General features: G+C 44.3%; 1 protein-coding gene across 5 annotated transcripts in view; it reads right to left on the bottom strand.

Moving 5' to 3' along the window:
• The window catches only part of LOC5571981 (titin), a 174,129-nt gene extending 150,639 nt beyond the window's left edge, over nucleotides 1-23,490 (bottom strand). For 2 of the 5 annotated variants that reach the window (XM_021856005.1, XM_001660034.2), the window contains exons 1-2: nucleotides 23,298-23,490; nucleotides 16,926-22,693 (exon numbers count right to left, since the gene is read on the bottom strand). In XM_021856005.1, the coding sequence (XP_021711697.1) occupies nucleotides 16,926-22,494 (5,569 nt within the window). In that variant the 5' untranslated portion in view covers nucleotides 22,495-22,693; nucleotides 23,298-23,490. Of the gene's footprint in view, nucleotides 1-16,925; nucleotides 22,694-22,925; nucleotides 22,973-23,297 lie in introns of those variants that run through there. The other 3 variants (XM_021856040.1, XM_021856010.1, XM_021856094.1) reach the window with 3 other exon arrangements.
• Between the last annotated feature and the right edge of the window lie 514 nt (nucleotides 23,491-24,004).

Raw genomic sequence — 24,004 nt, 5'->3', positions numbered from 1 at the left:
AGGCAGGGCATATCGTGCAGTTCATCATCAGTGAACGAGCACGTTTTCCGTTCCGTTGGTGACGACCAGCGGAACTCAAACGCACGTGCCGCGTCATCGCCAACCAATGAAGCGCTAGAGGACCATCGGTTCACCCCCATGACGAGCAGCAGCAGTAGATAGAAGCAAACCGCTTTCTCCCGCCGGCGCAAGGTAGAAGAGTTCACCGCCACCCCTTCCCGTTCATGCGTCGAGCGGGCGCCGTCACCGTAATCGTTGAAAGGTCGTGAGTACTCACTTTATATGTTTTATCCATGCGCATGTGATTTTTCCCGCCGCAACATAGTTACCGTTGCTAGGCGGCTACACGGCATTTTTATGCTAGCCGTGGAATAATTTATATTTGCACGTAAGCTTTAATTGCACGTTATTGAAACTACACCGAGCCAAGCACACACACGATAGGTAGTCAGGGACAGTAGAGGGGAAAGGTAGTAAGAGAGTAGAGAGTGAGAAGCGAAGAAATGAACACTTTGTAGTTGTAGAGATGAAATATAAAAAGCTCGAATGAAAAGCTTTGTTTTATGGTAGCATGTAGAAGTATTTCGAGGAACACTGCCGGCAATAAACATTGATACCCCTGGAAATGTAATTTGATTTAATGTCCCGATGAAGTGAAGTTGGTCGAAGGTTTTTCATGTCGTTTGTTTTTCGTGTGTAATTTTCTCTGTTGTTTATTTTACTGGGGAGGTTGGCTCCGAAACCAACCGGGCAACTTTTTATTCGGACACATTTTGGTCCGAAGGGAATTTGTAGACTTGGCCAGTGATGATAAAAACCGTCATCGCTGTTTTGTCACCGACCGACGATCGATTTCACGCTTCTGATAGTTATATTCAGAAGTCGTTATTAGTAGTGGAATTTCTGCGAACCGTTTTAGTCAGCCACCTTACTTCCCGTCCAAATCTGGAAAACTGAGCCTTATTCCCCCTGAAAGGTCTCAACGGTCGGGCAACCCTAATCTTGGTGGATGGTCTCCCTCGGGAGTGGCGCTTAAGTCATCCTACTTTACAAAAAGGGAAGTCCAGGAGGCTGACCGTTACAAAATTTCAAATTTTTGTTTGAACCGTAACGCTTGTAGGCTCAAGCCCCCTCCCCTTAGAGCGTTACGTAATTTGTAGATGGCGCCTAATTACACTTCGATCCAAAATGAAGAAGGAATGGGATTATCCGCTTACTCTCGAAGTGAACATTTTACCAGCTCTTATATTATTTATAAGTAACGGCTCCGCCCAAGGAGGAGAAAGAAATGCTAGCGTGTAACGATTGTTGCTTCTAGAGACCGAGAATACCTCTGCATTGCCACAATCACTACGGGAAGGGTGTTGGTTAGTGAGGGAGGATAAAGAACTGGGAGTAACCTTTGGTCGGTGATGCGATCCACGGATAAGGAGGAAAAATGCGACTCTTACTCAAAACTTGTTTTGCATTTTTGATAAATAATAAAAGCACGTTGGCATTCATTATGTCGGACTATTCAAAATTTATTTATAACCACGAAAAAGAAAGATTTGAGTATATTTAAATTATATTCAACTGGAATAAGGGTTTATGTTGACACTTTCAGTGACGAACTATCCACAGTTGGTTTGAAAATTACACGATTGATCTTGATTCCATCGATCATTCCACAGAAATATGCAACGGAATCGAAAGACCATACACTACTCTAAAGTGAAATGTTCGAAAATTATAAACGATTTATCGGAAGAAAACTTGGAAAGAATAGAAAACTTAATTATCCGCTAAGTTTAAGGCCCCTGTTGCAGGAAACGAATTTAAATCCTTCTAACAACTTGTGTATCTTATAAATAAATTTCAAACATTGTTTGGGGAGTTTTGCTGAAATTTGCACGACTGTGCGACCAACGCATCTTACATATTCAAAGAACTGAACATTGAGATGTTTAAAAAAATTTAAAACCATCATTACGATATTTAATAACTGGAAAACGTAAAATGTTCGTAATGACATTGAAACATATACCGGGCTAGAAGCAGGTCTCTTTTTAGAGACTTGATAAATACATTATATTAATATATTATATAATATTATATTAATACAATATATTTACTTGGTCTCTATTTTAATGCAAGTTTCTAATCCAAGCATAACTTCAGGGATTCCTTCAGAGATTTCTCCAGAAATGCCTTTACCATTTCTCCCAAAAATCCTTCCAGGGATACCAAAAGTAATTTATTTTTCAAAATTCGCTTCCGGAAATTCTTGAGCACTTCAACACTGCAGAGACTATCTCAGGATTTCCTTCAGATATGATTTGACTAATTTTTCTACTGATTTCTTAGCTGTTATTTTAGGGGATTTTTCAAAAATTCTTACAGGCGTTCTTAAAAAAAATAACAAAGAGGTTTCTAACGAGATTCATTTTGGGACTTTGCTAGGAAAATCATCATTTCATTTCATTTCCAGAATTCATCAACATTCACTCTCAGGTATTGCCCCAAACATTCCCCAGGGAATATTTGAGGAAAACTAATAACCCTTTCGAGCCAACGACATTTTTTTATTGTTTTTGTTAGGTAATAAATTGAATTACTACTGTATTTGAAACATTACACAAGCTGAAACATTTCAGCCTCTCAGTTCTCTTTCTGCTTTTCCTTTTTCTGACGAATGTCATTGTTGTGCCATCGAAATACAATTAGTTATAACCGAGAGCTAATCACCTGTGCAAGTCTCAATGCAAGATATCCGAAAAATCGCCAATTTTTGCCAGTGCTTTTACCCGTTCCAAAGATTGCCTCGACCGTAGAGAACTCGCACTGTTGGCTGAAGTGATAGTGCCAAAAAACGAAGTTCTGCTAGATTCCAGCAATACCCGTTTGATCCTTGCCTTTCCACAGTCCACTGCCGCTGTGGTAGGCGAGAACCCGTATAGAAAAAAACAGCCGCATCACACCCCGTAAAAACCAGTTCGCGTCGTCTAGGTGACCCTCAAAACCTCATAGGTCATTTAGCTACCCGTCCATTTCCCATCATCTGGTGCCGTGACCAGGATTTCTGGTCCTCCCGTTCCCGAACACGTGCACAACATAACCTCTTTTCGATTTCGCTCTCCGTCATAAATCTCTCCGGAGGCTGTAGCTGGTTCCTGATTATAAATATACAAGGCCTCTTAAAGAGAGGTACCAGGTGAGTACCTCTCCAACCTGTTTACCCCCAGTTGTGCGGTACTTCCTGGATCTTTTTGATCTTTCAGCCCGTCTATCGATCAGCGACGTCGGAACGAGGCTCAGCAATGGTCGACGAAAAGCGCTTGAAGGTCAAGGAGGTTAAGCGGCGGAACGCGATCGATGTCTTCAAGCGGATGGACATATTTCTCGCCAGCTATGTTCCTGAGCAACACCAGCGTGAGATTGCTCCTCGTTTGGACCGCTTGGAAAAAGTATGGGAGATTTTTGAAGCCGTGCAGGATGAATGTGAAGAGCTGGATGAAGCGGAAGAATCTGTGCAGAAGAATTTGGAATTACGTGGTCAAGTAGAGGCATTATACTTTCGCGTTAAAGCTGGTCTTGTTGCAAAACTGCCACCAGCACCAGCCACCAGTGTTCCAGCAGTACCAGGACCTTCATCGGCGCCGATTACTCCGTCACCACTCGCCAACGTCAAGTTACCCACCATATCGCTCCCCGAATTCGATGGCGATTTCAATACCTGGCTGACTTTCCACGACACTTTTTTGTCAATGATTCATTCATCGACAGAAATTTCCCAGGTGCAGAAATTTCATTATCTGCGTGCTGCTCTAAAGGGTGAAGCGGCCAGTTCAATCCAGTCGATCACGATCACAGCCAACAATTACGCCGTTGCTTGGGACACGTTGGTCAACCGGTACTCCAACAAGGCCATTCTACGAAAGAAACATATAAGGGCCTTGCTCAAGTACCCCAAGATCCCAAACAACAATGTGAAGGCGCTTCACAAGGTCGTCGATGAGTTTCAGCGCCACACCAAAGTGCTAGAGCAGCTAGGTGAGCCAGTGGGCCATTTCAGCTCTATTTTGATCGAGTTGCTGGAGGATAAATTGGATGATGCTTCGCTCACAGCTTGTGAGGAGTCGATTGCCAATGATGCACATCCCACCTATGACAAGATGGTCGACTTTCTGCTAAAACGAGCCCGCATTTTGGAGACAATCGCCATAAATCGTCCGCAGCATTCGGCTCATAATTCCGCATCGAAAAAGCCAAATCAACCCCGTATAAGCACTATGGCAGCGGCTGAAATCCCACCGAAGACGTTCCCGATTTGCCCAGCATGTGACAAGCACAAGCACTCAATATTCGACTGCTCTGTCTTCAACGACTTGGACACAAAAGGCCGTTTAAAGGTGGTTACCGACAAAAAGCTTTGCAGCAATTGCTTCCGCAGCGACCATTTTGCCCGCAACTGTCGCTCCAAATATTCCTGCAAACACTGCTCCAAGCGACACCATTCCATGATCCACCCGGGACCATTCGAGATTGCTTCCGAAGGAAATTTTTCGCCCAATTTCGACGCTACGCTGCCCAGCACTTACAGTGTTACCACCGCAGTGGTAGCAGCACCCGTACCAGAGATTGTGACCACGGCTAAATCATCCAGCACTAATGTTCTCCTCACGACCGCCGTGCTGATCATCGTTGATGTCTACGGCCAAGAGCATATCGCTCGCGCTTTGTTGGACACAGGCTCGCAACCCAATGCAATCAGTGAGCGATTGTGTCAGCAGCTTCATCTCCCCCGAAAAGTTGTCAACGTGCCGATAGCTGGAGTGGACAGTATCGTCACTAATGCGAAACACGAAGTTCGGGCAGAAATTCGCTCTCGAATTGCTAATTTCAACGAATCTCTAGATTTCCTTGTTCTGCGAAAAGTGACCCATGATTCGCCATCCATGTCGTTTTCCACGTCACAATGGAGACTTCCCGATAATCTTCCACTAGCTGATCCCGACTTTCATACTTCCCGAAAGGTGGATATGATTATTGGCGCCGGTCATTTTTACTCATTCCTGCGGGATGGAAGGTTCCGCTTGCACAACAATGGTCCGTTACTCGTCGAAACGGTATTTGGTTGGATAGTATCCGGGAGATTTGAGGCTATTAGTGATAGCAATTCTCAACCTAGAGTTATGTGTCATGTGGCGATCGTAACTTCTATAAGCGATCAGTTAGAGAGGTTTTGGCAAGTGGAGGAGCTGTACGGATCAAGTTACTCCATCGACGAACAACGCTGCGAAGATTATTACCGAGAGACCGTTTCTCGCGATCCAACCGGTCGGTACGTCGTGCGCATGCCAAAACACCCCAACCACGACCAAATGATTGGTAACTCCAAGGTGGCTGCGCTCCACCGTTTCCTGCTATTGGAACGAAGACTCTCCAAGGATAATACTCTGAGGGCGCAATATCACGACTTCATCAGGGAGTACGCATCGATGAGGAAGATCCGAAGGCTTGTTACCTTCCGCACCATCCGGTTCTGAAAGATTCCAGCTCCACTACGAAGGTGAGAGTCGTTTTCGATGGGTCTGCGAAGACCAGCTCAGGACACTCTCTGAACGACTCCTTGCTTGTCGGACCCGTCGTCCAAGACGATTTGTTTTGTCTGGTCATCCGATTTCGGAAATTCGCGATCGCTTTGGTGGCTGACATCGAGAAGATGTATCGCCAGATTGTGATGCACGAACAAGATCGTCCGTTGCAAAGAATTTTGTGGCGCTTCGACAGTACGCTTCCGGTTCAACAGTTTGAATTGAGCACCGTTACTTACGGTTTGGCTCTATCTTCGTTCCTCGCCACACGAACGCTCCTGCAACTTGTCGAGGACGAAGGCACCCATTTCCCGCATGCAAGCACAGTCATAAAAAAAAACACTTACATCGACGATCTACTCGCTGGAGCCGACAGTTTTGATGACGCAATTCAGCTCCGTGAAGAACTCTCTAATCTGCTACAAAAGGGAGGTTTTCGTCTACGTAAATGGTGTTCGAATTCGCTCCCGGTCCTATCCGGACTTCCCTCTGAGCTGCTTGGGACAAAATCGTCTGTGAGGTTCGATGCCGGTGAAATAATCAAGACCATGGGAATACGCTGGGACCTTGAAGCAGATGTATTTCGTTTCGATGTGTCTCCCATGGTGAAGAACCAACCTGCTACCAAGCGCAATGTTTTATCAGCAATTGCGCAATTATTTGACCCACTTGGTATCATCGCTCCCGTTGTAGTGCAAGCAAAAATACTAATGCAGCATTTGTGGCTACTGGCTTTAGATTGGGACGACGAAGTATCGCCTGACTTGGAACGAAAATGGCACCAATTCTGCGAGCAACTTCCACACCTCTCCAACTTCAGCATCGACAGATTTGCGTTTGTTCACGGCTATTGCTCTGCGGAACTGCACTGTTTTGCTGATGCGTCGGAAGTCGGTTATGGCGCCTGCATGTACATCCACTCCGAGGACCATGAAGGACGTGTACATGTGAGCTTGCTCGCTTCCAAATCGAAGGTAGCCCCTCTCAAACCGTTGAGCATCCCTCGTTTGGAACTGTGTGCCGCCCTGCTCGCCGCCCGCTTATATGAAAAGGTCATCTCTGCCTTAGATATGAAGTTCTCTAGGAGCTTTTTCTGGTCGGACTCAACAATCGTTATTCAGTGGTTGAAAGCCCGCCCCCCCCCCCCCCCGCGGACGTGGCAGACGTTTGTGGCTAATCGTGTCGCCGAAATTCAGGCTCTTTCTCACGGTTCACATTGGAACCATATTTCTGGAAACGAAAACCCTGCGGATATAATATCACGAGGAATGTCCGCCGATGATTTGGTGAACAGTGAACTGTGGAAATGTGGCCCCAAGTGGCTACGCGAAGAACGGTCGCAGTGGCCCGTTCCAGATATTCAGGAAAAGCGTTTCACTGTTGAAGAATTGGAGATGAAAAAGAATCGTATCTTGACCACCCAAATACTGCAGCCGAATCCGCTATTTGAAAGATTTTCGTCATACCAAACTCTTCTTGGTGTTGTCGGATACTGCTTCCGATTCTGCAACTATGCTCGTAATAAAACTAAGAAGTGTTCCAGCAAGGTCCTCTCCGTCATCGAGTTGCAGAAGGCCAAACTAGCGCTTGCAAAGCTAGTTCAACGTGAGGTTTTCCCCGAGGATCTACAATGGTTAGAAAAGGGACAAATGGTTTCAAACAAATCCTGCCTTCGCCTGCTGAACCCTTTCATTGACGCCGATGGATTGATTCGCGTCGGTGGCCGATTGAGGCTGTCCAACGAATCTTTCAATGTGAAACATCAGATTGTCATTCCTGGATTCCACCCCTTCACGCAACTACTTTTGAACCACCATCATTGCAAGCTCATTCATGGAGGAGTTACGATGACTTTTTCGGTCGTTCGTGACGAGTTCTGGCCGCTAAATGGCCGTAGAGCAGTTCGGAGTGCCATCCGAAAATGCTACAGGTGCAGCAGATCGAATCCCCAACCCAGCCAGCAACCGATTGGCCAGCTACCCGTTGCCCGTGTCACCGCCAACGAAGCCTTTGCGTGCACCGGTGTTGATTACTGCGGTCCCATTTTCCTCAAGCCAGTTCACCGCAAGGCCGCTGCTCGTAAATCTTACATTTGCGTCTTCGTTTGTTTGAGTACAAAAGCGGTCCATTTGGAGTTGGTGAGTGACCTAAGTACGGCTGCATTCCTAATGGCACTTGACCGATTCGTTTGGCGGTGGAACAAGCCCCAGCATTTGTACTCAGACAACGGTACGAATTTTGTTGGGGCGAAAAATGAACTGCACGCACTCTACACTATGCTTCAATCCGGTCCCGACAACGATAAGATCGCCAAGCATCTCGCCGAAGACAACATCCAATGGCACATGATACCTCCTCGCGCTCCTAATTTTGGTGGCCTCTGGGAAGCGGCAGTCAAGGTTGCCAAGACTCACCTCGTGCGTCAGCTTGGCTCTGCTCTGCTGTCTTTTGAAGAACTGTGTACGGTGCTCATCAAAATTGAAGGATGCATGAACTCTCGACCGCTGTTGCCGCTATCGAGTGACCCGAATGATCTAGGTGCTCTTACCCCAGCGCACTTCTTCGTGAAAGATGAATGCTATCCCCCTGCCCGCTGGCCGTTGGCCCGCATAACTGAACTTCATCCAGGACCCGATGGAGTGACTCGAGTTGTGAGTCTTCGTACGCCGTCCGGAGTTCTTAAAAAAGCCGTCTGCAAAATTTGCCCCATGGAATGTGCTACAGAAGAGTAAGATGATAATGTGAATTTCATGTGAAATATTTTGAGATAGGTATAGTTTAATTTCGCAAATAGTTTGCAAAAGGTGGCCGGTATTATGTTGGGTAATAAATTGAATTACTACTGTATTTGAAACATTACACAAGCTGAAACATTTCAGCCTCTCAGTTCTCTTTCTGCTTTTCCTTTTTCTGACGAATGTCATTGTTATACCATCGAAATACAATTAGTTATAACCGAGAGGTAATCACCTGTGCAAGTCTCAATGCAAGATATCCGAAAAATCGCCATTTTTTGCCAGTGCTTTTACCCGTTCCAAAGATTGCCTCGACCGTAGAGAACTCGCACTGTTGGCTTAAGTGATAGTGCCAAAAAACGAAGTTCTGCTAGATTCCAGCAATACCCGTTTGATCCTTGCCTTTCCACAGTCCACTGCCGCTGTGGTAGGCGAGAACCCGTATAGAAAAAACAGCCGCATCACACCCCGTAAAAACCAGTTCGCGTCGTCTAGGTGACCCTCAAAACCTCATAGGTCATTTAGCCACCCGTCCATTTCCCATCAGTTTTGAATTGCAACAAATTGAAGCATTGAGAAGTGCTGGAACAAAAGTTGATGGATTGTACCTCAATTTAACGTAATATTTTTTTTTGAATCAATAGTAATTTGATTGTTCATCACAAGTTAAATTATTGAACCGAAAAGAAGACAATTTAAGAACTCCAATGAGCCCTTAACATAACTTCAGTACAAATGAATGTTGAGCTGGATTGGTTTATGCTGAATTTGTCGAAATGGTGCTCTACAGGCCCCATGTGCGCTAAAGGGTTTAATACTTTTTCCAGGATTTCCTCAATTTGTCCAACCTGGAATTCCTTTTGAGTTCTATTAGAAATTTCTGCGGCGTTTCATTCAAGAAATATTTCTGCAGTTCTTCTAAACAATTTCTCGAGAAACATCTTCATGGATTCTCCACAAGTCCATTTAAGATTTCACAGCATAAATTTCCAGCAAAGTTTCGGCAAACTTTGTGTTGTCATCAAGTAGGCTGTTGGGAAACGTTATGCAATCCCCCATATAAAATGACAGATGATTATTCGCCAGGTTTTGTTTTGACTATTCCGGAGACTTTCCTAAACTTTTTCTATGCACAAACACGTTCTTGAGGAAATTTCTCAGAAAATTTCTGGAAGAATGTTTAGGAAAGCTAGAGTTATTCCTAAAAATATTCTCAGAGAAATTTCTGACTGCAATGGTTATGAAATTCTCAACGATAATTTTGTAAAAAATTCCTGAAGAAAGTAGTGTTTGAATTCTAGAAGATGTTCTGAACGAGAATTCAGAAGGAAGTATCAAAAGAAACGAAATTAGAATCATTGGATAAACTTCTGAAGAATATAGGACTTGCCTGAAAAAAAATGGGATGTGTTTGGTGGAAATCTTGTAGGAATCTCTGAGGTAACCTCTGTGGTTGTCCTTAGAAAAAAAATTGCCATTGAATTTGGCCGCCATATTAGATTTTATCAAAAAAACTTAATTTTCATAGTGTTCGTAAGTTTTAATTATATTTACCGAGTGGTCCATTAATTTGACCAACCGAATACAGTTCCTTTACCCACTCGCAGTGTTTGGATTTTGAACCGAATAAGCCGATCGAACCATATTCAGAGAGTGTAACAGTTCATGAACCATAACCGTTCATGAACCATAACAGTTCATGAACCATAACAGTTCATGGCACATCGTAATCCGAGAGCCCTATGAATTTAAAAATATTCACTCTCTCGTTTGGTACGTGGCGCGAGAGCGTTCAAGAGCAGCACCTCTCACAGGCTGCAACAGTAGCGAGCCATTCGGGTGATTTATGTTTTTTGCATAAAATTGGTAATAACTTTCGTATTTTATGGTAATGCAGCCTTTAACAACCTAACTATAATCTATCTGATCATCGAACACCCCTTTGGTTGCAAACAAAGCACAGGAAATGGAAAATATTCGCCTCTGTTTCTTGATCAGAATGAGAGTGGGTCAGCGAATGATCAGCGCCAAACAGTGGGTGGTGTGAGTCTGTCTTGTTTTCGTTCATGGCTGGTTAGGAAAGATTCAAATATGACGTCCATCGTTTTTTTTTTTATTAGAAGACCCCCTCCCCAAAATGTTGGACGTCAATTTTGGATGACCCCTTATCTTCCACTAACGATAAATGTTATGCGCGTTGTATGAATGCAGGCTCGTGTGTCAATGATCTTTAAATTTACCAAAGCCTGCTTACTCGACAGGAGCTTTCTAATGAGCAAAAATTTTAACATTTTGAAAGACCAAGTATAGAAAGTGGACCGGTTTTAGCAAGAATAAGTGCTTAATTTTTCTATCGTGACGAACAACAAGCAATTTAAAACACTTTTGTGCAGGACTCCTCGGCTTCTATAAAGCAAGTAACACGTCAACATTTCCCTCCCATCCCCAAATTGACTTGCATTCGGACGCAGCCGGCACCGTTATTGCTTGTTATAATTATGGGAGCACCAGTACTTACACATTGAAGATGCTATTGATCCTGGGTAGCGTCTGTTAGTTATCTGTGTAAGAACAGCTGTTCTTGCAACAACGGAGCAGCAACTGCGGGCGGTCAATCATGCTCATGCTCAATCTCTGAACCATTTCCTAGTGTATCCTTAGGAGAACTACTGTCAAATTTTTGGTATTCTTGGAAATTTCCTAAATCTTGAATCCTAATTCTTGGAAATTTGCTATTTTGTTCCTTATCCGAAATAAGGATACACGTGTTTTTGGATTTTTCGATGAGGGTGACCATTTCCGAAATAAAAAAACCAGAAAAATCGCGACTTTGCTAATTTTTTTTTTTAATAATCAGAACTTTTGAACCGCTCGACAGATTTTCAATTTGCTTAGACGAAATGAAAGCTAAAAATTTTCACAAAAATTGATTTTTACATGAAAAAAAAAATAAGCAAAGTTTTCGTTTTTTTTTTAGTTTTGAAAGCCTCGGGACAAAAGGGACTATTGCTGTTCTATTTTTTCTTGAAAGCTCATAAAATTTTACGTTTACTGTCAAATTTTCAGCGATGTATGTTTTTTAGTTTTTGAGATATTATTTTTTTTTTGAAAATAAAAATCAGTCATTTTTTATCGGCCCACACGCACTGTAGGTCTCAGCGCATTAGATTTTTATTTAAAAAAAAATCATAACTTTTGAACAGCTTAACCGATTTCCAATCTTTTTCTATGGAATGAAAGCTTAGGATTTCAAATTTTAAGAAAAATATAAAACTCTGAAAAAAAATTTACATAAAAATATATAAAAAACTTAAGTTTTTTCTGGATTTTTTTATATTTTTTCATGTAATTTGGAGATTGAAAATCGGTTAAGCTGTTCAAAAGTTATGATTTTTTTTTATAAAAATCTAATGCGCTGAGACCTACAGTGTGTGCCGATAAAAAATGAATTTTATTAAAAATATATATATATATCAAAAACTAAAAAACTTACATCGAACTTTCAAGAAAAATGACAACAACATTAGTCGCTTTTGTACCGAGGCCTTCAAAACACAAAAAAAAAAACGATTTAAGTGAAATTTTATATTTTTCTTGAAAATTCAATATTTTTAGCTTTCATTTCGTCTAAGAAAATTGGAAATCAGTCAAGCGGTTCAAAAGATTTAATTTTTCTAAAAATAAAAAATTGGCAAAATCGCGATTTTTCTGGTCACCCTAATTAAAAAAAAAAACAATAACACGTGTATCCTTATTTCGGATAAGGAACAAAATAGCAAATCTTCAAGGAATTCGGCGACCTATTGGATCGGTTTTTCATGGAATGGCTGTATTATTATTGAATATTTGCCCTTAGCAAGCTTTTTCAAGCATTTAGCTTGAAAAAAAACAAGGTAGAAAAATAAAAATGGGAAATTCCTAACTAAAAATGTTCTGCAAACTTTTTTGGAAGAAACCCAAAAAGCATTCCAGGAGAAATTTCTATCATAATATCTATAAAATACCTGAGGTAAATTACTATAAGTATTCCTGTATTTCTTGGGGAATCCCTGTCTATGGCAATTCTTGAAGATGTTCTTAGGAATATTCCTGGTCTGGTGTTAAATTTGTCTAAATTACAGAAGGACAATTTGTGGATTTTTTTTAAGAATCTCTAAAACAGTTTTTGGAGGAGTTCTCAGAGATACTTCGAATAAATTTTTAGATTAGTCGCAGGTTACATTTCATCAAGAAATTCCAGAGAAATTTTAAACAAAGCTGATTTCTTAGGAATCTTGGAAGGATTTTACGGCTTTTTTCTTAAATAATTCCCAACCGAGTTCGAGTATGAATGCATAAAGAAATTTCTTAAAATATATGAAGTTGATGATTTAGAGAATCTGTACTAAATTCTCATTATGATCTTTGCTAAAGTAAACGATTTATGAAGCAGTCCCTCATACTTTCAAGGAAGTTCTTGCAGGATTTCATAGATGAATTCTTTGTATTAATTTCTGTTTTTCTTTTTTGAGAGATTTCATAGAAATTCTCTGAAGAACCCATTGATAAAGTTCTGCTAGCTTCTACAGAAAATCGTGATAAATTGCTGAGTACTGATTGGCGAGATCTCAGAATTTCCTAGAAACGATTGTTGGAATAAACCTTGGTTGGTTAGTGAAGAATTCTCGTGAAAAAATTGAAAGTATGTAAAGGGTAAAGGGATCCGAGAAGGAATTTCTAGCAAATATGTGAAGCTTTTGCTTATCAAATTTCTTGACGAGTTATGACGCAAATTTATATCTAAATGCTTAAACAAATGTTTAAAAATTTAAACAATATGTTTCATTTCGTAGTAAACCTGTTGATTTTGATTTTTTTTCTTCTGTCTACCAGGGAGAGGGGAGGGGGGGCGGCCAACGACCCTCTCCTGCCCCCTAAGGCTACGATCATGAATTTATTGTATTTTTAGAATCTGTATCGATTGCGAACAATGTTCTCCTGTTACTCCTTCGAAGAACCCAATCTCCATAAAAAATACGTCGGCCGCCATTTTGCGTTTAGTTTTGATATGGTATTAAGCAGCTCCTCTAAACCAAATAATGCAGATTGATTTATTTATGTTCAAGAAGTTACAGAAGAAAATTACTAAATTATGTGTTTTGAAGTCATCATGATCATTGTACGGGCAGAGTGATATTAGAAACATGAGCATGTATTCATTGCTCAAATACGGTTGCACCGATAGGGTCCTGAAACCCTGTTCCTATTTTAGTACCAAACGCCTAAGTTTAGGCCAGAAATACACGTTTACCTAATTTTTAAATGTTTTTCGTTGGTATAATTTCAAAAACATTTTTTTGCAATTTCTTATCGTTATAGGCTGTTTTTATCTCGCCAATCTGTCATGAAACGCCCTACTTCCCTGCGCTGAATTATGTAGTGTGGTAATAGTCATTCAGCAACTGAAATCAGTTGCGTAAACTACTTCTGTGATTTTGTCACAACTCTTGATTTAAACTCAAGCTCTGGATATATTTTGTATTACGTGTCCGTTCCAAAATGTTAGATATATCTATAGGAACAATCCCAGTGTTAATAATATAATCAATAAAAACTTTTTTATCGACTAAATGGACGTCAAATATGACCAAGTCAAGGATCAAATTTGGACTAAGATTGGACTCGAAAAAAAATGCGACCCTTTTTTTGTTTTGGGTGTAACTTTTTATCGCGTGGGTAAACATAATTAAATATTGGGTAACACTAGTTTAGAGCTGAGACGAGACTCGCGAAGAGGAAAAAAAGCAACGTCATATGCAGCCCAGATTTCGCTGTCACGAAACGTCAGATGCAGCCAGTTGATTTTGTGGGCGAATATGTGGAAAGTATTGGAATAATTTCTAGAAAACTTAATTCAACGAAATATTTCATATAATTTGCACTGACGAAACTAAATCGAAACAAGCTAAACATTTGTTACTGCAATGTTTACTGCGTTTGCGGATATGAAATTTAACTTTAAAAGGTTTTCTGAACTTGGAACGATACAATCGCAATTCATCTTTGCCATTTAGTTCATGTAAAAGCTTGAACATCTTGCTCACAAATTTGTGTAAACACAGAATCGAAGAAGAAAATCTTAGCAACCGTAGAAAAAGAAGACCGACTTCGCGAGTCTCGTCTCAGGTTTAGAGTGTTATGTTTATCGCCCATTGCATGGTGACGGCATCAGAAAATCGCTCTCTTTCCCTCCTTTGGGAAATCTGAAAACAATGCACTATGGTCCAGAAATCAGTTTTACGCGGAAAGATGCATTTTGAGCTTTAGAATGAAACATTAGACAAAAACGGTCTTCTTCAAAGTTGTTTGTATTAGTAAGGCCCTTTGTTTGGTGTTATTGAAAATTAGGGTGGACCACATTTTCATGGAAATTATGTAACTAACTTTCTTATTTGGTCGGCGTTAAGTCAGAGTGGACCAAGTGACATTTTTCATATTTTGAGAAAAATAGGTTTAAAGTCTAACGCTCTGTAATTTTTGAACTCGTTTAAATTTTGGTACAATATTTCTGCACATCTTTATATTTTACACGCTTCAGCAAAGTTGTAGACCATTCAATTTCAAGCAACTTTGCCAAAAAAAGTTTTTTTGTATCTCTTAAATTGACCGATTTAAAACTGCAAAAATATTGATGATAACTATTTTAGTTCCAGGGCATTTTATTAGAGTTACAAAAATAACACATTTTTTTTTTGATATAATATACAATTTCATTTTATCTTTCGAATGCCGTCAAAAGATATGTTTTATGTTTGCCCCAATCAGAGATATTCTCAATCAAAGTAGGCATGTTTTTGAGAGTAAAACAACAATAACTGCCAAACGGAAGGATATAGAGAGTTTCTTCACTCACCAAATTACGCATTTTTCAAAGCTCTAAAAGTGTTTCAAAGACTACTTTGATGAGAAATTTGAATTGAAAACTCTAGAGCCAGAAAACCAGTTCGGTGCGGTGTTTGTCCATGCGGGATGGAGGTTCCCGAGAAGTTCCTAAAGAGAAAGATGGACAAATTCGCGAAGAAGTGCCTGTTGTGATAGCCGATCTGCGAGTGCGGACGGAACAGCAAGCAGCAATGTCAGTCCCGTCCCGTGTATGCACCGGTTCTCCACCGATGTAAACAAACACAAACACGGGTCTGTCACATGTTAAGACCTATGACCCATTTTTTTGCATGTACATTTCCAAAGTATGGCGAAAATCGAACGGGTGCCGTATATCTAAAATAAAATGACCAATGGAAGAGAGAATGTTTAAGAAGTTTAGAAAAACGGTATAAAAATTTCAAACAACAATGAACTATCGCGAATATGATATTTTTGGAGTACAAAATTGACGTTGGAAGTGTAAAGGGATCCTTCAAGGAACGCAACGGGAAAAGGGAGGGGTCTTTCATAATGTTACGGTTCATACCACAAATAATCGAATTTTCTATACAAAGGCTGTTACCTCCCCCACGTAGAGGGGCTTCATTTGGAAAATTTAGCGTTACGTAATATTTGAACAGACCCTTAGTTCAAACATGTGCTAGAATTAGGACGAATGTCACCTTTATTCGCAGAAGAGAGGACCGATGAAAAGAAAGCGATTATGCTACATTGGCCCTAATTCTAGCACATGCTTGAGTTAACCATTTCAAGCGTGTGCATAAGGGCGTAATTAACATGATCAAATTTTCTTTCATCGATCGTCTGTCATGTACGCAAAAATAAATACCTACTAAGGGAAGTTTGATTCAAATATTTTCTCATCAGAACACTTGGAAGCGTTGAATCTTACTTATCGTTATCTTTATTCAGGGAAGAGAGGATCGATGAAAAAATGTACTACACGGTTGTTTTGTGCATTCAATATTTTTACTACACGAGGACTTCTTCGATATTGTAGAAAGAAAACAAAAAAAAAACAATACTCCTTCGTTCACCTAATCACGAACGAACTCAACACTACTGTTGTACTTGAACTTCCTAATGTTTGGAATGCATGCGATACGCCCATAATACTAGTCACAACAAACAGACAATACAATTACCGACAATTTACCGATCGCCTCACTTCGGGCAACCACCGATTGCCAAACAAACAGTTCGCCCTCTTGCACGTTTCCGTTTTCCTCCTCCTCTACAAACCGTTTGCAACCATCATCATCTTCGCCCACATACCCGCGCTTGTTGTTTCGAACACCCGACCAAACAAACAACATCCGTACATCCGCACGTCGTTTGGTCGCTAAATTTAGGCGATCGAACTGATCGAGTCTGATCATCTAATTAATTAGATCTGTTCCTCGATCGACGAGCAAATCCGACGACAGTCCGCAGACTTCCGGGCTTACGATTACAGAGATAGAAACCTTACGCAACGTTGCGTAAGGGATGAGTTGTGTCCTCTCGTGATCTTGGGTTCGGTGACTCAACCCTATTTGTTTGTTATCGATCAATCGATCGCACCCCATTCGATGATGAACCTACAAAAGCGATGTAACAAACAAGTGGATGATCAAAGGAGCCCGCCTCGAGGCTAACTAGATTATCGATTTGTCCACCTTGAAACGTTTGAATGATTGTGACCACTTACCCATGGCCTTCTTGGGGCTGATCGGTGCCGTTCCTCCGCCGTAGAAGCCCGAATCGTGGCTGCTGGTGCTGGTACTGCGAATCTCGTGATTTCCGGCGTTTTTGTCATTTTCGCCGTCTTCCTCGTTGGGAAGCTGGCCACTGTCGTTGTTATTTTCATCCCGCTGCACGGAGGCGGTGCCCTTGGGCTCCGAATGCAACGGGATCACCATCGGATTATCGTAAATATCACTACCGACATCACTGGTTTTGCTACCGGATTTCACTTGCTTCTTCTTGTTGTTGGGTCCACGGCTGCTGTTGATGCTGCTGTCGGTGTTCAGATCGGACGAGGCGTCCACGGTGGACGCAGTCTCCGACGAGGTCTGATCCGTGGCAGAGCCGGACTCGTCCTCGCTGCCACTGCTGCTGCTGGTCAAATCCGCATGGCGGTTGTGCCTGTGTCCGTGCCGCTTCACCTTCCACAGAGGCCTCGGACGTGCCACCAACACGATCGGACATTTCTCCTCCTTGGAGTAACATTTGCGCATCTGCTCGAAGCTCAGCTTGACGCGCTTCTGCGGGTCGAACTTCTTCTTCTCCGTTTTGTCGTTGGCCATTTCCTCTTCCTCCGATGACCAGTCGTCCTCGATACCTGAAAACGAAGTTTCCGACGCGGTTCCTTCCTCTTCTTCGCTACTGCTGCTGGAAGAGCACCGATTCTTCACTGGCGATTGCTTCGATTGCTGATCCGCGCCCGCCGATACCTGCTTGGTAACTGATTGATCACTCTTAGGAGTCACCGTTGATAGACTACTTAAATTAGATACTGCGCCGAATTTATTTTTCGTCAGCTTCAGCTGATCCGATTTGGGATCCGCTTCGGTTGCTGATGGCGTCGTCTTCGACGGTTTGTTTGTTGAAGGAAGCTTTTCGCTAGTTTCGATCAGCGTCGCCTGCAGGCACTTGGCACAATCCTTCACTTCCACGTCGAGCTTCGCTCCCATGTTGAGCGTAATCTGATTCACTTTGACTTTAATCTTCTCGGCATTTTCCTGCGCTAGACGACGTTGTTCGGCTTCGACCTTGGCTGCATCCGGTTGCGCTGGGGCTTTTGGTTTCACCACCTTAATCACTTTTTTCACGATCTTTGTCTTTTTCGGTTCGGTTGCGGTACCATCGTCGGTTGGTTTAGGTTCAATGGCCGCCTGCGGCTCGGGTTGTTGCCCCTTCGGGGTGACTTCCGGCTTGACGACGGCTTCTTTGGGTGCCGTTTGCGCTTCGGTTGGCGAAGAGTCTTTGGATGTTTTCTGCACCTGGGCCAGTTTCTTCTCTGCCTCGGCAGCGATCGTTGGTGCTACGGATTTGACAAGTTCTTTGGGTGAGAGTTTCTGGCTGATTAGCTTTTTGGGAGAATTCGGTGGAGATGGAGACAAGAGCTTCTTCGGGCTGTCCACCGGCTTTTCCGCCTCTGGCGTCTTTTTCTTGAGACCGAGGAACCCTTTCTTTGGTGATTCCTTTGGACTATCGGTCACCTTTGACGTTTTATTGGAATCCACTGCTGGAGCCTTAATTTGATCTGAAGGATTAAGTTTTGGCTCAACCTGTTGCTCGCTAGCTGTTTCCTTTGCTTCAGTGGCTGCGGTCTTTTTAAGACCAATTATCGCTTCCGTAGGTTCTTCGACGTTTTGTTTTGTGTTCGATTTTTCCTGTGTACATTCTTTCGCTTCTTGAATCTTCTTGAGCCCGAGGAATCCTGCTTTTGGCTCTTCTTTCGATTCCTTAGTTTGCAACGGTTCTTTCGGAGCATCCGTTGATGCAACCTCTAACGTCTTTTTGAGACTGGCTAAACCGGTCTTCAAGAGCTCTTCCGTTGCCTTCATCGGATCCTTTGTTGCTTTAGGCTCCATTGGCATGGTTTTCTTGAGACCGAGCAAACCAACCTTAGGCGGTTCTTCAACCTTGTTCTTTGATTGAGCCTTATCGTCCTGTGGTTCCTTAACCTCCATCAAAAGCGGTTTCTTAACACCCAACAAGCCTGTTTTAGGTTCATCTACTTGGTTTGGAGCCTTCAGCGGCCCATTAGATTTTCCCTCCACAGCTTCCTTCGATTCCACCAACCCTCCCTGCTTATCCTCACCCTTGGCAGCCGCCTTCTTCTCCTCTTGCTCCGGAACCTTCCCGGTCCCAACCAGCTTCCCGTTTGCCATCTTCACCGGTGTCACCTCGAAAGCCTTCCGCGCAACACCAACCGCTTCTTCGGTCGGCTTCGGCCATTGTGGCATCTCCGTAGCTGCCGCAGGCGGTGACGTCATTACCTTGGTGCTCACATTCGCCGAGGTCGTCTTCACGGGCTGCCGTTCGCCTTCCTCTTCGTCCTCTTCCTCCTCCTCCTCTTCCGGCTGCTCGCCAAACTTCAGCAGCACCATCTGGTTGCGCCGCTCGATGTTCTGCTTGCGGCGTGCGAACGAAATCGTTTCCCGTGTTCCAATGTTGCTCCAGAAGTCCTCTTCCTGTTGTTCTGGCGAGAGCGGGAGATTCAGAGTGGCGGTCTTCTTGCGCACGGCGATTGGTTTGAGGAGGGGTTTCGGTTTGGGGGTTTCGACTGGGGGTGCCGCCGCCACCTTGGGAAGCTGTTCCGGAGCAGAGGACTTCGGTACAGCTTCGGCAGCCGAGTGTGAGGCTTTGGCTTGGGGAAGCTTTGGTTTGGGGGATTCTGGCCGGGGCGGGTCTTGAGCAATGGCTGGCGTCTTCTTGAGTGGCTTGGTAGGTGTTGGTGGTGGCGTGAGGTCACTCGGGAGGTCTGGAACCGGGGGCAGTTGCTTCGGGATGGGCTTCTTGAGGGGGGATGCTGGACAGACTTCCGGGACTTTGAATACGTCGGATGGTTTGGGGGTCGGACTGACTTCAGGCGTTTCGGTAATTGGTTTCTTGAGCGGAAGCTTCGGTGAGTCTTGGAGTTGTTTGGGTTTTGGAGGGTCTTTGGCTGGATCGGAAGGAAGATTGGCGTCTGCTTGTGTTGATTTCGTTGATTCAATGGTCTTCTGTTTTGCGTCGATGTCAGGCACTGTTTTGCTGGTCTTTTTAGGCTTCGTTTCCGTATTTGAAGTCTTACCGATGTCTGATGATACTTGAGCTGGCTTCTTCAGCGGTTGTGCGATAGAATCAACAAACGGTTTTGGTAATGAAACGTCTTTATCTTGCACTGACGCCAACTTCTGCGCTTCTTCCTGTTTCGGTTTGGGTGAATCAAGATTAATCTTATCAACCGTTTTTACGCCCTTGACCTTATTCGTAGAATCCACTTTACCAGCGTCAATTTTCTTGATCTCATTCGCGGAATCCACTTTACCGACGTGTATTTTGTTGATCTCAACCGTAGATTCTACTTTACCGACGTCCATTTTCTTTTTCGGAACCGGACTTTGCTCGCGCTTTTCTTGGGTCAGTTTCTTCAGGGGAAGCTTTGGTGACGACGCATCTTTCGGGGAATCGATGACGTTCGATACACTCTCAGCTGAAGCTTTCTTAGAAGCTTCCAGCTGAGGTTTGGTCGTATCTTCAGTGATCTTTTCAGAAGGTTTCAGGATTTTTACACCATTTGTCGCTTCCAAATTGGAATCCTTCTTCTTCACCGCAAGCTTCGGAACCGGACTGAGTTCGCGCGTCTCTTGGGTTAACTTTTTCAATGGAAGCTTCGGAGAATCTGGTGCTTGCTTGGAGCTAATGGAGATCGCTTTCTGATTCAAATCCGGAATCTCGTTCTTACCTACTTCTATGTCTTTCTCGCCTTTCTTTGCGTCCAACGTCTTCTTCGGCTCAGTCTTTTCCATTGGTTTCATCTCCTCCTTAGGTTGGCTCTTCGCCGCAGCAGGCTCCTGCTTGGTCTCAGTCTTCGTATCGTCCATCTTCGCGATGGTAGCGACCGACGGAATCGTCTCAGTGGGGAGCTTCCGTTCGGTAAGCTTCGCTAGCTGGTCCATTCTCTTCTGTAGCTCCAGCATCTTCTTCCGCTCGGCCAAACTGCTGAGTACCTTTTTCTCCGGCGGTTCCGGTTTCTTCTCCGCCAAAGGCTTCGGTTGTTCGAGTTTACATGTCGGTTCTTCCAGCGATGCAACCTTCGCCTCCGGTAGATCTATGATGAGGACTTCGATCTTCTGAGCGGGGGAATCGGTTTCCAACTCGATCGTTTTGGCGGTAACCTTTTTGGTGGTCTTTGGAGGAGGGGAGACCTCCAGGTCTTCGGGGTGCTTCTTTTTCTTAGGCAGCTTGAACACTGTGCATTCTTCGATGGATTCCACTTCGGCTAGTAGTTTTGGAGGAGCAGAAGTCTCGATGACTGGGGAGTCCATGGTGATCTTTAGAGGGTTACCCGAGGCATCTACCTGATCGTACACTACGTTGTTATCGACGTCAATTTTCGGGAGCGGTTTGGTTCGTGTTCGCTTGAACTTCTTCTGTTTCTTTTTCTCTGGAACTTCGACAACGGATTCGACTATTTGCTGCTCGAGGGCTTCTTTGATGCGGTCTTCCAGGTCGTCGCCAAGGAGGCCGTTGGATTCCTGGAGCTCTTGTTGGAATTGGGCGATTTCGTCTTCGATGATCTGGGAGGCTCGACGGCGGAGTTCACCGGCGTTCAGATCGTCGTCCAGTTTGTCCGAGTTGATGTCTTCGCAGATTTCGTGGAAGCTTGGGATTTTGACAGCGCTCTTGCGTCGGATTGTGCCGCGACGCATCATGACCGGGGAGTTGACGATTATCTGTTCCAGAAGAATGGGATTTTCTTCGCCCTCGCGGATCAGATGCTTTTCCAGCAGAAGTTCTCCAGGGCTTTTGATGGGTTCGGATTTCTTGGGGCGTAGCGAGAGTTCATCGCGGAATTGATCCCTCCAGGAGGTGGTCTTGGGTTGGGGATCCTTGTAGAGCAGCATGTCTTCTTCGAAGGACGGTTCCGGTTCTGGTGAGTGATGAGGGGTCTTGCGCTCGGAGCTACCTCGACTGCCGCGAGACTTGCTCCGTGCACGGATTGTGTTCAGCCGGACGACGGCCCGGTTACGGTTGATGGTGGACCGCTGCCGGCGCTGTTCGACGCGTTCCATGAGCTCTTGCTCGCGGGCGCTGATGGACGCGGTTGTTGAAGGGGTGGGGGTTGGTGTAGGGGAAGTGTGAGAGTGGTTGGGCTCGGGAGAGGAGATGGAGGAGGTTGGGGATGATGGAAGGAAGCGTTTGGGGGTGTGATCTCGCACATAGCGACTGGCTGAGACGTCGATATCTGCAGTGTTGATGACACGTCGTGGCTTCTGATAGGTCGGTGAAGTGTGAGGATGGTATTTGGACGAGTTGACCCGCGTCAAGGCCGTTACCCTGGCTGAAGTGAGCGGAGTCTCAGTAATCGGGGTGAGCTTGGGCACGTAGCCCCGTGTAAAGGACGGTGTTCGGCCCACGATGATGGGGCTCTGAAAGCCCCGCGATACGCCAACATAGCTGGGAGCCGTGTAGTTACTGGACGGCAGTATAGACGATGAAAGCGGAGTCGGAATGACCGGCGTATTGCCGATGTAGTTGTAATACAGCTCCGAATACAAAGGCATGGTCGATTCGCTTTATTCAACTTGCAACACTAATAAAAAGGCGGACCATAACGTGCGTTAGATAAACTTTAATGTGATTTTCGATTCTCTACATTCACTGCAGCACTGGTACGAATTATTGAACTTCTTAACTTTTTCCTGTGGGCGTTTCTACGCCATTCGATTGATTACACTTGAAACATCTAAACTTCTTCTTTCACTGAGAAACATCATAACACAATTAAAAACTCTTTTTCGCACTCTTCTTTGTCATCATCATCCGCCCTCACTATTGCACTCGAAATAACCGCGGAAACTCAAAGCATCCGCACTTCTGATTCAACGCCTCCTTAGATCACTTCGGGTGTGCGTTCCCGCATTTGTTACATTCCAAATCGCAGTCAACTACGTGTTGGGCGACACACGGATCTAAGTAGCCGCTGCGTGCCTACCGTTTGTGTGATGCTCGAGCGAGTGCAAGCAACAAAAACACCTCAGGAGGGCACACGAAAGTGAAAATTATTTAAAATATTTCCCCGCCGCGGACAATTCCCTGCCCCGTTTACTGCGGCCGTAGTGGCAGGCAACGGCGGCGGCGACGGCGGCTTATCTACGTACGTGAACCGTCAGTCGGTCGGTCGATCGTTCTTTTCAATTTTTGCCCGCAAGATCGAAAATAGAACAACACTACACCGCCGAGCCGCGCGCGAAATCGTTCCTTCTTTTTTTCCAACGAAAGCCGCGCGCGCACACACAAACACACACCGCCTCACTCCACCACCCTTCTAGATGACGTCCGCGCTTTCGCTCGCGCTCACACACACCTGTCACCTGCCGCTGCGGTAAGTAATTCACTTCTCAAATTCACCGTTGTTGCCTCGACTGTCTCCCTTGATTGCCTTCTTCTTCGCAAGCGTTGCGTTGCCGTGGCTACCACCGGGGACAGCACTTGTTCTGCACTGACTGCGGGGGAACCGACTCGGACGACGGATACTCGCGGACTGATCCAAGCGAGCTCAGAGAATTTCCCAAACAGGTTCCGAACCTTCTGCGGGAGGATTTTCCTTGGTTTTGGGGGAGAAAACTTCCGCTTTTCGCGAGAAATTTTCTCTTCGACCGAGAGCCGCGGTCGGAAAGTCTCCACACAGCCATCCGAAAGGTGGATCCAAGCGTGCTCTGCTGTGCTCGTGGGAAAACACCCTTTGGCGAATCGGAAAGTGAACTGCATTCTTCGTTCTGTTTTGCATCGCCTGCTCTGTTCTGATATTTTGGCTCTTTGGTCGACGGGATAATTTATTTCTTTGTGGGGTCCCTCACCAGATCGCACGAGGGGGTGATTCGTTAAATTTAGTGCGCGCACACTTTAGATTGGTAGCCCGTTTGTCTGTCTGGTTGCTGGTGTGGTGACGCGCGTTATCATTTGACATTCCTCCATCTTTGTTCGTCTCCCGCGAAAGGTGAGACGAAGCGAAAGCTTGAATGTTCCGCCCCGTGTTCTCATTAAGGAGTCACGGCAAACAGATCGGTCGTC

The sequence above is a fragment of the Aedes aegypti genome, chromosome 1, assembly GCF_002204515.2.
Source record: "Aedes aegypti strain LVP_AGWG chromosome 1, AaegL5.0 Primary Assembly, whole genome shotgun sequence".
NCBI classification, from domain to species: Eukaryota; Metazoa; Arthropoda; class Insecta; order Diptera; family Culicidae; genus Aedes; species Aedes aegypti.
The sequence above is the reverse complement of the archived record's forward strand: the minus strand, read 5'-3'. Positions and strand labels throughout refer to the sequence as shown.